At 44.7% G+C, this 16,910-nt stretch overlaps 1 protein-coding gene across 1 annotated transcript in view; it reads right to left on the reverse strand.

The window, feature by feature from the left end:
* tacc3 (transforming acidic coiled-coil containing protein 3) overlaps nucleotides 1-16,527 on the reverse strand; it is a 40,044-nt gene extending 23,517 nt beyond the window's left edge. Inside the window, exons 1-6 of the mRNA XM_033034585.1 lie at nucleotides 16,360-16,527; nucleotides 10,976-11,149; nucleotides 9,570-9,712; nucleotides 7,072-7,136; nucleotides 5,353-6,427; nucleotides 2,751-2,805 (exon numbers count right to left, since the gene is read on the reverse strand). Coding sequence (XP_032890476.1) covers nucleotides 2,751-2,805; nucleotides 5,353-6,427; nucleotides 7,072-7,136; nucleotides 9,570-9,712; nucleotides 10,976-11,110 — 1,473 coding nt within the window. The 5' untranslated portion in view covers nucleotides 11,111-11,149; nucleotides 16,360-16,527. The remainder of the gene's footprint in view (nucleotides 1-2,750; nucleotides 2,806-5,352; nucleotides 6,428-7,071; nucleotides 7,137-9,569; nucleotides 9,713-10,975; nucleotides 11,150-16,359) is intronic.
* Nucleotides 16,528-16,910: the final 383 nt, after the last annotated feature.

The raw sequence follows: 16,910 nt of genomic DNA on the forward strand, positions 1-16,910 counted from the left end.
TCATAAGACAGTCCTGACATCCCAGGAATCAGTCTGGTGAACCTTCTCTGCACTCCCTCTATGGCAATAATGTCCTTCCTCAGATTTGGAGACCAAAACTGTACGCAATACTCCAGGTGTGGTCTCACCAAGACCCTGTACAACTGCAGTAGAACCTCCCTGCTCCTATACTCAAATCCTTTTGCTATGAAAGCTAACATACCATTCGCTTTCTTCACTGCCTGCTGCACCTGCATGCCCACTTTCAATGACTGGTGTACCATGACACCCAGGTCTCGCTGCATCTCCCCTTTTCCTAGTCGGCCACCATTTAGATAATAGTCTGCTTTCCTGTTTTTGCCACCAAAATGGATAACCTCACATTTATCCACATTATACTGCATCTGCCAAACATTTGCCCACTCACCCAGCCTATCCAAGTCACCTTGCAGTCTCCTAGCATCCTCCTCACAGCTAACACTGCCCCCCAGCTTGGTGTCATCCGCAAACTTGGAGATATTGCCTTCAATTCCCTCATCCAGATCATTAATATATATTGTAAATAGCTGGGGTCCCAGCACTGAGCCTTGCGGTACCCCACTAGTCACTGCCTGCCATTGTGAAAAGGACCCGTTTACTCCTACTCTTTGCTTCCTGTTTGCCAGCCAGTTCTCTATCCACATCAATACTGAACCCCCAATGCCGTGTGCTTTAAGTTTGTAAACTAATCTCTTATGTGGGACCTTGTCGAAAGCCTTCTGGAAGTCCAGATACACCACATCCACTGGTTCTCCCCTATCCACGCTACTAGTTACATCCTCGAAAAATTCTATAAGATTCGTCAGACATGATTTACCTTTTATAAATCCATGCTGACTTTGTCCAATGATTTCACCACTTTCCAAATGTGCTGCTATCCCATCTTTAATAACTGACTCTAGCAGTTTCCCCACTATTGGGCATCAATATCAAAAAACATATCGGGCTTATGATGGAATATTCCACCTGCTTGGATGCATGCAACGTCAATTTAGTAAGACAGAGTGTAGAATTTAGTTCAGAAATACAGTGCAGAAACAGGCCCTTCGGCCCACCAAGTCCTCATCGACCTGCAATTCCTGCACACACTAGGAATAATTTACAACTACACAAAGCCAATAAACCTACAAACCTGCATGTCTTTGGAGTGTGGGAGGAAACCAAAGACCTCTGAGAAATCACTCACAGGTCACGGGGAGAACGTACAAACCCCGTACAGACAGGAAACAAGGTCAGGATGGAACCCGGGGCTCTGGCACTGCAAGGCAAAGACCCGCTGCGCCACTGTACCGCCCAGTCACTCAAAGTAGGTCCTTAAATTTCCCCCACTAGCTTCCACATCCAACACATGCTCCAGCATTTCCTCCACCTCAACATAATCCCACCACCAGTTACATCTTCCCATCCCCACGTCTTTCCACATAGACTGCTTCCTCTGCAACTCCTGGGTTGGTTCACTCATCCCTTACACCCACCCCCCCCCCCCCTTCGCCAGGTACTGTTCCCAACAACCGCATGAGATGCAACACCTATCCAGATACCTAACTCGTCCATCCAGGGACCGATGCAATCTTTCCAGATGACAGGTTCACGTGCATCTCCTCTAATGTCATCTACAGCACTGCTGCGTACAGACTCCGGAGCTCGGAGGCTCCAGCCGCAGACCCGGTGGACGGTAACATTGGGAGCTCGCGGGTCCCTGGTGGGAGACCGCTTTTCGGAGCTCCCGCAACGGCAACTTCTCCCGCCCGAGTTGCAGAGTTGAAAATGACCTTACCTCGCCCGGCGCAGCCTTATCGGCCACGTGACTTGCCATCGCCCACCGGGGGCTTTAACATCGGGAGAAGAATGGAACACAGGGGAGAGACAAGACTTTGCCTTCCATCACAGTGAGGAAATTCACTGTGATGGATGTTTGTGTAAATTGTGTTGGTTGTGTGTCTTGGTTCTTTTCTTGTTGTATGACTGCAGAAACCAAATTTCCTTTGAACTTCATTTGAGGTTCAAATGACAATAATTGTATAATTGTATAAGTCCTCATCAGAAGCTCAATGTTCCTGATGAGGTCTCATTTACTTTGGCTCAGACCAATGTCTTGCTGAACATTTCAGGCACTTGTTCTTTCAAGGCTTTCTGGATCGCTGGGTTTGTTAACTATATCAATTCCCATACCAACCTTTCTGGCCTCCCCATTGCCAGAGTGAGACGCAAACTGGAGGAAAAGCACCTCATATTGGGTATTTCACAATCTAATGGTATGAACATTTAATTCTCCAGTATCGGTAACAAACCTACAAACAGCTCTGTCCTCCCCTACCGCCTGCCTTCTATACTCTTTTCTCTGGCTTCACAATTCACACTTCTTCAATCCATGCCTCAGTTTTTGCCCTTTTCCCTTGGCCCTTGTCCAATAATCTGCCCATCAACCCTTCCCCCCCCCACATCCACATATCACTTGCCAGGCTTTGTCCTCCCTCCACACACTAAGATGGTGGTGCATGCATCCAGCCAAGTCGGTCATACCATTATAAACCTGCATTTTGATGTTGAAAAGGTTGTAGTCAGTAAACAACTCACCCTATAGGATGCCCAATTTTTTGAACTGCCCAAGTAGTCAGCTTATTAATTGTCAGACTTCAAACAATTAAACGTTAAATACGACATTCTAAGAATCAAATTCCACAGGCAATACTGGATTGAATAAAGCTTTTTGAATTCAACATTTTACCCACCTGAAATAAAGGAATTGCTGAGACCTCCACCATGGGTTTAACCTTGCAAGTGTTCCTGTGAATAATATGTTTGGGCCGTTAAAACAAATTGGGAAAACGAAACCAATTTTATACAAAAATGTACAGTTGAGAAATAAACAAGAAAAATAAAAAGATCAAAACAGTTGCCCTTATTGCTTTGACCACATCGTACAATAAGCATCTGAAGGTGGGATTTTAGCACGATGGTAATGCAATTATACTTCTACATCATAGTCTCCATTAGACAAGGCCAGAGGTGAAAGTGAAAAATCTTGCACCATTCAGCAGTTTTGCACTCGTCATTGAATTTATGTTTTCTGTTTATATATAGGTTACTCAGTTTCATGTGAAAAAGGAATTTCATGCACTCTGTGTATACGCAAATTACCAAACTAGCTCAATTCTGGGATAAACGTCAAGAGGCTTCTGAAGCAGAATATATTTTTACTGTTCACACAACTTCATGTGTCTACATTTATATAACTAAAGACTAGAGAACAGAGATGGTTAAGAAACATATAATGGTCAGCAGCTTTCTGAATGCGATCTTATTCAGGGATTGGATTTATTATCACCATCAATCAGATTAACAATTGCACATAACTAAGCAAAAACAGCAAAGGTTTTCGAGTCTTACAGCACAGTAACAGGCACAACAGCCCATATTCCAAAGGTTTATGAAAGTCAGCAACAAAACTGGATGCTAAATGAATTACAGGAATTTGATCAAATATCTATGGCGTTTGAGCCATATAGCAGAATTAAGCCCTTCAGCCCAACTTGTGCATTATGCTCCATCCAAGCTAGTTCCATTTACCATTGTTTAACTAATACAGCTCTGAACCTTTCCCACCATGTCTCTGCCCAGCTGATCAAAATCCAGCTGTAATTCTTGATAAGCATCGTTACTGTCTATAGACACAAAAGCTGGAGTAACTCAGCAGGAAGGCCAACATCTCCGGAGAGAAGGAATGGGTGACGTTTCGGGTCGAGACCCTTCTTAAGACTGCACTGTCTATGATATCTGTACACAAGTAAAGCCCAGGTCTTATGGGTGCAGCAGCATCTATGGAGCGAAGGAAATAGGCGACGTTTCGGGCCGAAACCCTTCTTCAGACTGAAGAAGGGTTTCGGCTCGAAACGTCGCCTATTCCTTCGCTCCATAGATGCTGCTGCACCCACTGAGTTTCTCCAGCATTTTTGTGTACCTTCGATCTTCCAGCATCTGCAGTTCCTTCTTAAACACAGAAAGCTCAGGTCTTATACTCTTCCAGTTTGCACGTTTTTTCTATTTGCACAAAAACATTACGCGACAGCGCCACGATTTTTCACCAGCTCACTCGCTGTTCTCCTGAGCTGCGAATGCAACAAGTTTCGTGGTATATTGTAAAAATTAACAAGGTTTAAAAATCTTAAAAACCGCACGTGCGCAAATCGATCTGCCCTTCAGCGCCGCACGGATTAGTCTCTTCTCCTGTCACTCCCCAACACAGCCCTTCCCTTCCTGTGCCATTGCGCCTTTACTCGAGCAGAGTGACGCAGTGGGTGGTGGCCGGCCGAGGTCACCAACCGGACAGAATTTTCGGAGGGACCGGAAGCTGTGCGGCGATGTTGCCAAACGGAAAGTGGCGATTCTGATCCCAGTGGAGGAGAGCGTCCAGCACCCACTGCGAGTCCCAAACGGACCGCCATCGCAATGCCCCGCAGCTCTAGCACATTCCCCTCTGGCCCCCTCGCTGGCTCCTGCCCCCTCCCCCATGATACTCCCCTCTCCCCTATGGTTCTTCCCCACTCTTTTCTCTGAGCTCTCCCTCCCCTCTCGCCCCCCACACGGCACGGCCGTAGCTGCTTGTGCTTCTGGGCCGAGCCGAGGATCCGCGCCGACGGCTGATGCTCTTCCGGGGCACGCAAGGAGGGAGAGGAGCAGCAACCTCGAGATAATGGGGAGGAAGAGTGGAGGAGGAGAGGGGTAAGAGTGACAGAGGGTAAGGGAAAGGAGAGGTGAGGGAGGGAGAGTGGGGGAGGAGGGAGTGTGGAATAGAGGGAAAGGAGGGCAGTGGGGGTGGTGAGGAGGGATAGTGGGAGGTGAGGAGTGGGGGAGGAGTTATGGACGGAAGGAGTGACTGAGGGTAGGGGAAAGGAGAGGGAGTCGGAGGGATTGGGGAGGGGAGGAGGAGAGGAGAAAGAGGGAGAGTGCAGAGGAGAGGAGAGTGTGCTAGGGATGAGGGGAAATGAGCTGCGCCTATGCAATTGGGGGCCGTGGGTGAGTGGTGGAATATTGCGTTGGGGGACCAAGCCTCCTGTTTGACAGGGACCCAATGGGTCCCACTTAGTCTAGTGTAATGATATGATCTATCATGGTAGTTCATGCAAGCTTAGGCATGCCTTTTCAAATTACTATATTCTAACCCATATAGTAACCACTAAAGCCCTCATGAGGGTACTGCAGTAAGTGATTTAAAAAAGATCCATCAATGCATCAAAAAGCTAAGAGGCCGCTAGCATACAAGTACTTTGCTATATCTAAAAATGGAAAAAGTCCGGCAACTTTCCACTTAAATTATTAGGTTGGCCCACTTACTTCTTAACAGGTTGTTTTTGAAACTCCTTAGTTTTTCCACTGAAGTTGCTTGGTCCTGGAATGTTTTCTGGCTTCTGAAATCCTTCCAATTTGTTTGGAGTAGGCTCACCATTCTCTTTCTTATCTTGCAATGCATGTGGTGCAGAGTCAGCAGCTGGCAGCTTAACAGAACTGGGAGAATTGCAAACTTTTGACATGCCACCAAAAGGGTTGACATTCAGATCCTCCAGTTTGTCCCAGGCAACTTCGTAGTTTGGCTCTCGCAAGGGATCCACAGGGCCAGTTTCTTCCAACTTTCCAACTTCCTTGTTCTGTTTTAGTGCAATCTTCTGTTCTTTGCCATTTTTTATTTTGCTAGGTGCGGTTCTCTCTTTCGTGCCACCAGATTTCTTACGCTGTAACTGGCTTCCAAGTCTTTCCCCCAACTTTTTTGGGGGAGGCTTCTTCTTCCTGTCACCATCAAATTCAATCTCCAATTTCAAAGGTTGTAAAGAATCAGCAACATCTTTCTGAGACGTTTCAGACACAAGATCTTTATCAAGTACTGGAGGATTAGGAAGATTTTGCCCTCCCATTTGGAGTGAGCTGTCAGTGTCTGTATTGTCGCTGTTGAGATTGGACAGGTTTTCTGCAGGAGACAGTGAAATTTCCACTTTCATCTGATTTCCACAAGGATCAATCTTCTCAGGACAATCCACGTCAAAGCTGCACAGCGTCTGTGATATGATCACCTCAGGATCCTGGTCCATGTCATTGTTTTGATTTTCTACTTGTAAAAGGATGTCATTTGAGATAATCATTCTCTGATCTGTGTTAATGTTATAGGGAGGGGTTATTGACATTTTCTCAGTTTTCTTTGCAAGCACTTGATTATTCACTGGGATAATTTTGAGACATTGCTCCAGAGAGTCAAGTTCGTTGTCACTCTGGTCTGGCGAATTCATGACTTTTGAATTACTTGTAAATGGATTCATCACATCAAGCATGTCAAGATCAAGCGTATAAGCTCCATGAGATGAACCTTGCTCCTCGTTGCCAGGACCAACTTCATTGGCAGATCGGTTAGTCTCTGTCACTGAAGATGAATGGGAAAAAAAAATCACATCTAAAAGTTAATGAATAACCACCACTGAGGCACATTTTATTTGGTGGAGGATTTTTCTTCCCTTCACCGTCAACAAATTCAATCTCCAGCTTCACTGGTTGCAAAGAATCAGCATCAGCTTTCTGAATATTTTCAAGTGCTGAGGGAGCTTTATCAAGCCTTCAATTTTTGCCCTCCCATTTGGAGGGAGTGATCAACACCCGTATTGTTTACACACATGCAATTGTTTGGAAAACAGTCTGCATTGGCAAAAGGCTTTACTTCCCTTCCAAAATGCAATTTGGATGTCTTGCAAATCATAATGCAAACTAATGAGCAGTCAGACCACAGTAAATGTTCAGTATAAAATGCACTTTTTCAACCTGCCTTTGACAACTTAAGCTTTTATACAAAAACAAACTGCCTTCAATTACCGTGCAAACATAAAATCCAAAATTCATAATATTGTGCTGTTATCTTTTCATGACTATATTTTGTCAAAATTCTGCTTCAAATTGATTTCTAATCTCAAATAAATAAATTCATCATTTTCTTAAGATCTTTTGTATATAGCAATGCAAGCTTCAACTGAAATGAGTCTCTTTATAGTTGTACCTGTAACCAAATACACTTGCCTTGCTTAAGTCGTTCTTCAAATTCCAAATTAGACATTTCGGAACTACGTCTGGAATCTTTGTGCCTGCAATTGGAAAATGAATTTAAGAGAACATATGCAATGCAAGATTAAAATTAGTAGCTCATGCCTATTGCAATTTTCATCCTGCACTCAAATTTACTTGGATCATCTCCGACACCTCCCTCCACTTTCTTGATCTCAGTCTCCATCACAAGAAACAGACTAGTGACTGACGTCAATTACAAACCCACTGACTCCCACAACTATCTCGACTATATCTCTTCCCACCATGCTTCCTGCACTATCCCCATCTCCCAATTCTTCCACCTACACCGCATCTGCACACAAGATGAGGTGTTCCATACTAGAACATCAGAGATGGCCTCATTCTTTACGGAACGGGGGTCTCCTCTCCCATTATAAATGAAGCCCTCACTCATCTGCCCTTGCCTCCCCTCCCCCTAATCGCAACAGAGACAGAGTCCCCCAGTCCTTACATTCCACCCCATCAGCCGTCGCATACAACACAATCCTCCGAAATTTCCCGCCACCTCCAATGGGGTGCCAGCACTAGCCACATTTTCTATCTCCACACCTTTCCGCCTACTGCAGAGACCGTTCCCTCCGCAACTCCCTGGTTAACTCATCCCTTCCCCCAAACCACCACCTCCCCATGTACCTTCCCCAACAACCACAGAAGATGCAACAGCCAGACAGTCCTTTCAGATTAGGCAGAGGTTCACTTGCACCTCCTCCAACCTCATCTACTGCATCCGTTGTTCAAGGTGTGGAATATTATACATCAGCGAGATCAAACACAGACTGGTAGATCGTTTCGTGGAACACCTTCGGTCAGCCCGCAAGAACCAACCTGATCTCCCAGTTGCTGGACATTAATTCTCCTTCCCATTCTTACAGACCTTTCTGGCCTCGGTCTCCTCCATTGTCAGAGCGAGGCTACATGCAAATTGGAGGAACAGCATATTTCGCTTGGGCAACTTGCAGCCCAGAGGTATGAATATTGATTTCTCTCACTTCAGGTAGCCCCGGCATTCCCTCGCTCTCTTTTCCTCCCCCACCAAGTTGTACTAGCTTCTCATTTTCACCTTACAAAAAGCTTGCAATAGCCTGTTTCCATTATCATCGTTACTTTTTTGCATATCTTTCAATCATTGTTATCTTTCCACATCGATGTCTGTATCTCTTGTTTCCCTTATCTCTAACCAGTCTGAAGAAGGGTCTCGACCCAAAACGTCACCCATTCCTTCTCTCCATAGATGCTGCCTGGCCTGCTGAGTTACTCCAGCTTTGTCCCCATGGCAATTAACCTTACAAGCAAATGAAAGGACAAGTTGCAGTTAGTGACCACTGCCTATTGAAATTAACCCTTCTTGCAGTTCCTAGTAATGATTCCGATGTTAGGAAAACATTGTTCTGTCAGAATTTGACTAGAGTCATCACTCAGTTTGAAAAACACGGATCCAAGGGCAGCACGGTGGCACAGCGGTAGAATTGCTGCCTTACAGCGCCAGGGATTTGATCCCGACTACGGGTGCTTGCATGTAGCAGTCCGTATGTCCTCCCCGTGACCACACGGTGAACCGAGATCCTCACTTTCCTCCCATACTATAAAGATGTAGATGTCTGTAGGTTAACTGGCTTCGTATAAATGTAAATTGGCCCTTAGTGTATGTAGGGTAGTGTTAGTGCACGGGGATTGCTGGTCAGGGCAGACTCAGTGGGCTGAAGGGCCTGTTTCCACGCTGTATCTCTAACAAAGTTCTGTGTTGATTTTTCCCTGTAGGAAAATATCCATAACATTGGAACATTAAATTCTGTGACAGCATCAACCCACTAATTGTGCTGATAGGGTTAAATACGGTTTGATGATGGGCAGTGCAACGGTTATGGAACATACTTGTTGAGCTGAATGGACCCAATCTGTGCAGCAACGCAAGTATTTCAACTTGCTTGAGTTTTATTTATTATTTAAACGGTCTATATTTAGTAGGCTTGCTAGAGCTGGCTTCAGTACCTAGAGAGAACTGTCCAAATTTCCAAAGACTTACAAATGATTGAAAATGTGCAATTAGGCCTGGTATCCTCCCAAACTCCACTCATTCACAAAAATGCCATGCACTTGAAAGTTAAGGGAATCAACATCACCAATTGATACATTAAAACCCCTCAAGATAAATGCTTAAATGTAGCCCAAAAGATTAGAATATGCTTTAACAAAAATAGTTCTTGTATATTTAACTTTGGCCATGCTGTCATTTATTTATGAGTTTATTCTCCTTTCTCCAAAATGATTTTTAAAGACTTCCCATATGAGGCTTGTAGAGGTTTGGTTTCTATTTGCACCCCATGCTTCTAGAAAGAGTTGAAATAATAGCCAAGATAAGTTACAAACTGGATATGGATCAGAGAAAACATTTAGTCTTGGAGATTTTAGTATGAAGTTTTAGCTCATTGTAAAAGTACATTTGCTCCTACCATTTATCCTCAAGCCTTCCTGGAGCCTCAGTATTCCACAAACTTTGTTCATTTTCCCCAACTTTCGGAGACAAAATGTTGGTGAGCTGTGGACTCAGCACTTTGCGGGTAACAGGATCTCTTGCAGGGGTTTGGAAGGACACCTACATTATGAAAAGACTGTTCAAAATGTTGTTGCATTGCTAAAATGGGATATACTATAAACATCAGTAAAATGTTGAAGGTAGTCACAAAATGCTGGAGTAACTAAGCAGAACAGGCATCATCTCTGGTCTGCAGTCTGAAGAAGGGTCTCGACCCACAACGTTACAGATTCATTCCCATTTAGAGTATTGTGTTCAGTTCTGGGCAGCATGTTATATAAAAGATGTTGTCAAGCTGTAAAGGACAGAGAAAATTTACGAGGATGTTGCCAAGGCTGGAGTGTCTGACCTATAGGGAGAGGTTGAGTAGTCTGGGACTCCATTTCTTGGAGTGCAGGAGGATGAAGGGCGATCTTATTGAGGTGTATAACCATATAACAATTACAGCACGGAAACAGGCCATCTCGACCCTTCGAGTCCGTGCCGAACACGTATTCTCCCCAGTCCCATATACCTGCGCTCAGACCATAACCCTCCATTCCTTTCCCGTCCATATAACTATCCAATTTATTTTTAAATGATAAAAACGAACCTGCCTCCACCACCTTCACTGGAAGCTCATTCCACACAGCCACCACTCTCTGAGTAAAGAAGTTCCTCCTCATGTTACCCCTAAACCTCTGTCCCTTAATTCTCAAGTCATGTCCCCATAAATTCATGAGAGGAATAGATCAGGTAGATGCAGAGTTACTTGCCCAGAGTAAGTGAATCGAGGACCAGAGGACATAGGTTTAAGATGAAGGGGAAAAGATTTAATAGGAATCCGAGGGGTAACTTTTTTTTTTACACAAGGGGTGGTGGGTGTATGGAACAAGCACAGGCAGGTCGGATGTGTAGCTGGGACATGTTGGGCTGAAGGGCCCATTTCCACACTATCACTCCATGACTCCAGAGATGCTGCCTGTCCTGCTGAGTTACTCAAGCATTTTCGGTTTATCTTTGGTATAAACCAGCATCTGTAGATCCTTAGACAAGCTATTACTTTGCAATTTAACTTAAAAATAAAACAACAAAATAGAAACAATCTTTTTCCACAGTTAATCTCCACAACACCTTTACATACATGGCACCAAATTTTGGCAGCAAAATGTGGTCTGGAGTTCAAACCAGAGACAGGAATCAGTATCAATCGTTTACCAGACATTTGCTTCCCTCTACTGGTGCAGAAATTATGAAGTTTCAATGCAGAGACCCCCAATGAGGAAACTAAATGTGGTAAGTCAAGAAGAACATACTATTAATACAACAAATGGTAAAATGCACCTTGGAAAGTTTTGTTGCATTTTTAGGAGGGAAATTTTCCTTTTCTGTAGATCGAAAAGTTGATGTCCCCGTGGTCATAACCAGTGTCGATGGGTTGCACTGTTCATCCATTATAGTGGAACTTTGAAGATCCATACAATTATTTTCATCCAAATGCAAACTCAACGAAATAGGCTGAGAAAGATGCAAAGCAAGAATAACCATTTAAAAAGCTGTACATTAAATATTTATTGGGCCTAATATCTGCATAAATAAGGCCACTAATTTTCAGAATACATCACAATTTCAGATTTCATTACACTGCCGATAAGACTGATTTTACATCACAGGTAGCACTTTTATATTCTTACATGGGATGGGTATTTTACCATCGATAATTATAGTCCATCTAAACTTGCATTTTTCAATTCAATCAGCTAAGTAACAAACTCCAGATCTACACCCATATCTATTCAGTTAGAGGTGATCGGTGGAATTCATTGCCACAGATTGTGGAGGCCAAGTCAATGGATATATCTACGGCAGAGATTGACAGATTCTTGATTAGTACGGTGTCATGGGGAGAAGCCAGCATAACAGGGTTGAGGGGGAAAGAGATCAGCCATGATTAAATGGTGAAGTAGATTTGATGGGCCAAATGGCCTAATTCTGTAACTATAACTTATGAATTTGCCTACACACATTTAATGCAGTATAAACAAGTTAACTACAGTACTGCAGACCGACCTGCGATTCGATAACAAATACACACCCTGTTGGATGGGACTAATAGTTAAATAGAGGAGAGCAATACAGCACAATGGTGTACTGCACTGTGTAGTTCGATCCACAATGAATGTTCACACCAAGCACGAAGCTCCTCTGCCTGCACACGATCCATGTCCCTCGATTCCCCGTACATGCATGTGCCTATCTAAAAGCCTCTGATATGCCACCAGTGTGTCTGCCTCCAGACTTCGTTCTTCATCCCCCCCCCCCTCACCGCCTCTGGAGAAAAGAGATACCTTTTACATCCTCTCCTTTTTCTCCAGAGATGCTCCATGGCCCACTGAGTTACTCCAACGGTTTGTGTCTATCTTCGGTGTAAACCAGCATCAGCGGTTCCTAGTTTCTACCCGTGGCTGCTTAATATCGAGCTCCCGATAGCAAGTTAAAACTAGCCTCCCTTAATTCACTAATTGCCACAAAATTCGCAGTATTCTGCATTGGAATGAGTGGGGGAGCAACAACTAGAAGTCAAAAGAAACATGATGGACGAGAAAGAAAGAATTCACCGGAGATGGACAAAGCTCAAAGCTCAAACGATGACTCGGCAGAAACCATGCGCTCAATGCTCCACAATATCAGTAAGGAAATACATGACTTCAGGGCTGAATATAAAGTGGACTTAAATAAACTTAAAGGACTCAAAGAAGACATGAAAGCCAAACTCAAAGATCTGAAACAAGAAATTTACCAAATATTTCTGCTAACACCAAACAAATCCACGCCCACGAAACTAGACTAAACAAAGCAGATGCTCAAATCGAAGAGGCCGAGACAATTAGCATGGCTATGAAAAATGTGCTGATTAAATCGATGAAAAAACAGAAAAACTAGATGAAATAACATTTGCATCTACAGCGTGCAACTCCATGTCTGAATTTGTGGATCAACTTTTGAAAACTGAACTCGCAATAATGGACACCAACGTACGGATCCAATGCACGCACAGAGCTTTGCCTCGCAAACCGGAACGTAACGCACCACCTAGGTCCATAGCGGTAAATTTCCTGGAGTTTAATACTAAAGAAATGGTGTTGAAAAAGGCCTGGGGGAAGAAGATAATGATTGACGGGCGACGTCTATCATTTGACTACAACTATGCAACGGATGTTGTCCAGAAGCGCAAGCCATACAAGGGAATAAAGAGGACCCTGAAGGAGAGAGGTGTCAGCTTCCAGTCCCCGCTGGACAAGATGCGCATTCACTGGGACTCAGGAACATGCACTTACCATAGTGCACAAGACACAGCGCAGGAGCTGAGGAGAGGCTACTCCGTGGAGACACCAGATTACAGCGCTGAGGAGCCGGCGGACCCAGAGATGGAGCGTCTTCTCCAGGCTATGACATGGCAGAGAGTTGGACAGATGAGTGAAGACGGGAGTGAGACTGCGTATTGAGCAAGAGAGCGACCACAGGAGTCTGCAACTAGCTTTTATTGTGTCACGACTTCTTTTGGACAAGAAAATAAATGCTACCGGATGACATTGGACGATACTAGGATGCGTGAAATGGAGTGTCTCAACTCTAGTGAGGGGCCCGCCGGGAGGATTGCCCCGCTACCTGCCAAAGGGGACTCAGGGTGGCAAGGAATCACCCTTACTTGGAAGTTAACTGTTTTCTCTTTTTTTTTTTTTTTTTTTTTTGGCACATGTTGTCCAGATGTTCAGACCTGCACAGTTCCAAGTTATCTGGAGATTTATGAATGCAAGACAGGATCAGGTAAATTACATGTCACATAATACTATCAAATTGGTGTCACTCAATGTAAATGGGATGAATAATCCAGTTAAAAGGAGCGTCCTGGCTAAACTGAAAAAAGAAAAGGCTCAGGTACTATTTTTACAAGAAACCCACCTGCCTCAACAAGAACATGAGAAATTAAAACACTTTGGCTTTAGAAATGCATTGTATAGTTCCTACAAAACTAGCCAAAAGAGGGGAGTGGCTATCCTTATCACAAATGCAGTCCAATTTGAATGCCATAAAGAAGTCAGGGACAAAGAGGGAAAGTATGTATTAGTTAAAGGAAAGCTGGAAAACAATGTAGTGACACTGATCAATGTATATGCCCCCACTAAAGAGAACCAGATGCTTTTTCAAAACTCTGTTTGACATTATTGCTTTAGAGACTGAAGGTGTTTTGATATGTGGAGGGGACTTCAATGTGGTCATGAATCATAATTTGGATACAACAAGCCTAAAAAAAAAAAACAAGATGCATCTGATCAAGTTTATTAACACACCAGTGCAGGAAATGTTTGGAGAGAACTTCACCCTTTAGAAAGGGACTATACACTATTCAGTACCTCACTCAGTCTACTCCAGGATTGACTACTTTTTAATGAATAGGGGTGAAAGCCACAGGATCACAGAGTGTAAAATCGGGGTGGCAGGTATATCTGATCACAGTGCGATCAGCTTGACAATACACCTGAATAGTAGAAAAATAAATACTGCTCAATGTGGGTATTTTGAATAGTAAGGCAAATGTGGAACAAATAAGGGAGGAGATAAAAAGGTACATAAAAGAGAATGATAATGGGGATGTGGATCCTGTAATACTGTGGGATGCTATGAAGGCAGTTATACGTGGAAAGCTGATCGTCCTGACATCATCGCAAAAAAAAGCCCAGCTAGCTATGTATGAACATAAAGTAGAAAAATTGAAAGAATGGGAGAAAAAACATAAAAACACACGGGACCAGTTGGTACTAAAACAGATTAAGGAAATATGGGGGGAGATCCTCAGGGGAGATAGGGGAAAAAAGGGTTAGATTTGTAAAGCAGACCTATTATGAAGCAGGTCCAAAAGCAACTAGACTCCTGGCCAGACTCCTGTGCAAACATCAGGCCTCCAATACAATTCAGAAAATAAGAGATCCTAAAACCAATCAATTATCACATGAGCCAGATGAGATAGAAAGAATATTTGAAGAGTACTATAAGAAACTCTATTCCAAACCACCATCAACTGACTAAATGACAATGAGCAGTTTTCTTAACTCACTCGACCTGCCATCCATTGGTGAAATACAAAATAATACCATTACGTCACAATTTACTGTTAAGGAGCTGGAAGCTGCAATCAGTAGGCTTAAGGCTAGTAAATCACCAGGCAGCGATGGGTTTCCACCAGAATGAAACAAGGCCTTTAAGAAAGAGCTAACACCTCTGTTCCTGTCTTGCTTTAACTGGACCCTTAAAGAGGGCAGGGGCTCCCCCATTATGGAAGGAAGCAATTATTAACATTTTACCCAAGGAAGGCAAAGACAAAGAGCAATGTAAACATTTCAGGCCAATCTCAATTTTAAATGTAGACTATAAACTATTTACGTCAATCATTTGCATAAGACTAGAGACTTTTATACCAGATCTGATTCACGAAGACCAAACTGGATTTATTAGGGGGCGCCAAACACAGAACAATATTAGAAGAACCCTCCACATTGTGGATAATGCTCAAAAAAAGGATACAAATATCGTCCTGGTTAGTTTGGATGCAGAAAAAACGTTTGATAGAGTTAGTTGGGTATTTTTATATGAAGCACTAAGGAGATTTGGTTTCAATGAAGATGCAATTCGGTGTATTAAAACAATATACCAGGAGCCTACAGCTAGGATTATGGTAAATGGAAACCTAATGGAGACACATAGAAACATAGAAAATAGGTGCAGGAGTAGGCCATTCGGCCCTTCGAGCCTGCACCGCCATTCAATATGATCATGGCTGATCATCCAACTCAGTATCCCATCCCTGCCTTCTCTCCATACCCCCTGATCCCTTTAGCCACAAGGGCCACATCTAACTCCCTCTTAAATATAGCCAATGAACTGGCCTCAACTACCTTCTGTGGCAGAGAATTCCAGATTCACCACTGTGTAAAAAATGATTTTCTCATCTCGGTCCTAAAAGACTTCCCTCTTATCCTTAAACCCCCTAGTTCTGGACTTCCCCAACATCGGGAATAATCTTCCTGCATCTAGCCTGTCCAATCCCTTAAGAATTTTGTAAGTTTCTGTAAGATCCCCCCTCAATCTTCTGAATTCTAGCGTGCACCTTTTTCATTCTCTCCTTTTTCTCCAGAGATGCTCCCTGACCCACTGAGTTACTGCAACGGCTTGTGTCTATCTTCGGTGGAAGCATCTGCGCTTCCTAGTTTCTACCCCCTTCGCTACCTGTCCTGTTCCCTACTATCTCCTCCCTGTCGCCGCAGTCAAGCCTCCTCCACCGCTACTTGTCCACCGCCCTGCTCCTCCCATTCCCCACCTGCAGCACGACTCCGGTCACCGTTCCCCACCACTGCCCCAGTCCCCTCACCCCCAACAACACTAGCCAACCGCCCCGCTCTTCCCCTCCCCTTCCCCACCTGCAGCACGTCCCCGGTCCCCACCAGTCGCCCCCCCCCCACCTACAAATCTAGCCCACCGCCCCGCCCCTCTCCCTGACGTTCCTCCTCTTTCTCCCCCTCCCTCCTCTCCCTCCCTCCTCTCCTCTCCTTCCTCCCCCCCCCTCCTTCCTCCCTCCTTCCTCACTCCCCCATCGCCGCGGCCGCGGTCCCGTCCCCTGTACCTACTGGGCCGCTCCTCCGCCCTAACGCTCCGCCGGTCCCCGGTCCCACCTGTAGCCGCTCTGCTCTGGTGTAGTCGCCGCTGCTGCTGCTGCGGCCGCCGGTCCCCGCGCTCGCTCGCGCTCGCTCGCGCTCACACAGACGGCAGCAAAGACCCTATAGCGGCAGCGAGTTCTCTGCTCGCGCTCCTCTATAAGCTTCACTCGCGCTCACACAGACGGCAGCGAGATCTCTGCCCGCGCTCGCTCAGATTTAAACATGCGACCGTTTGCCGCTCCGTCCAATAGGAGGCGTCCGCCGCCCGAGGTCACAGTTCAGCCGGTTACAAACCGACCAATCAGCAGCGGGGGAGCTGGAGGGCGAGGCTGCACTGGTCGTGGTGGGCGTGGGGACTAAAAGGGATCAGCTCCACCCTGTGATGCACTCTGCTCTCTCCCACACCCAACCACCCACCCACCCACAGGTTGCCAGGGAGCTCAATGACATTTGCAACATTCACAACGTTTTTTTTTTGCAAACAAACTAAACCTTTGGGGTATTGTGAGCAATTTTGTGGGCTTGTATTCGCTGGAATTTAGAAGGATGAGAGTCAGATCTTATAG

Source organism: Amblyraja radiata, chromosome 1 (assembly GCF_010909765.2).
Source record: "Amblyraja radiata isolate CabotCenter1 chromosome 1, sAmbRad1.1.pri, whole genome shotgun sequence".
Taxonomy (NCBI): domain Eukaryota; kingdom Metazoa; phylum Chordata; class Chondrichthyes; order Rajiformes; family Rajidae; genus Amblyraja; species Amblyraja radiata.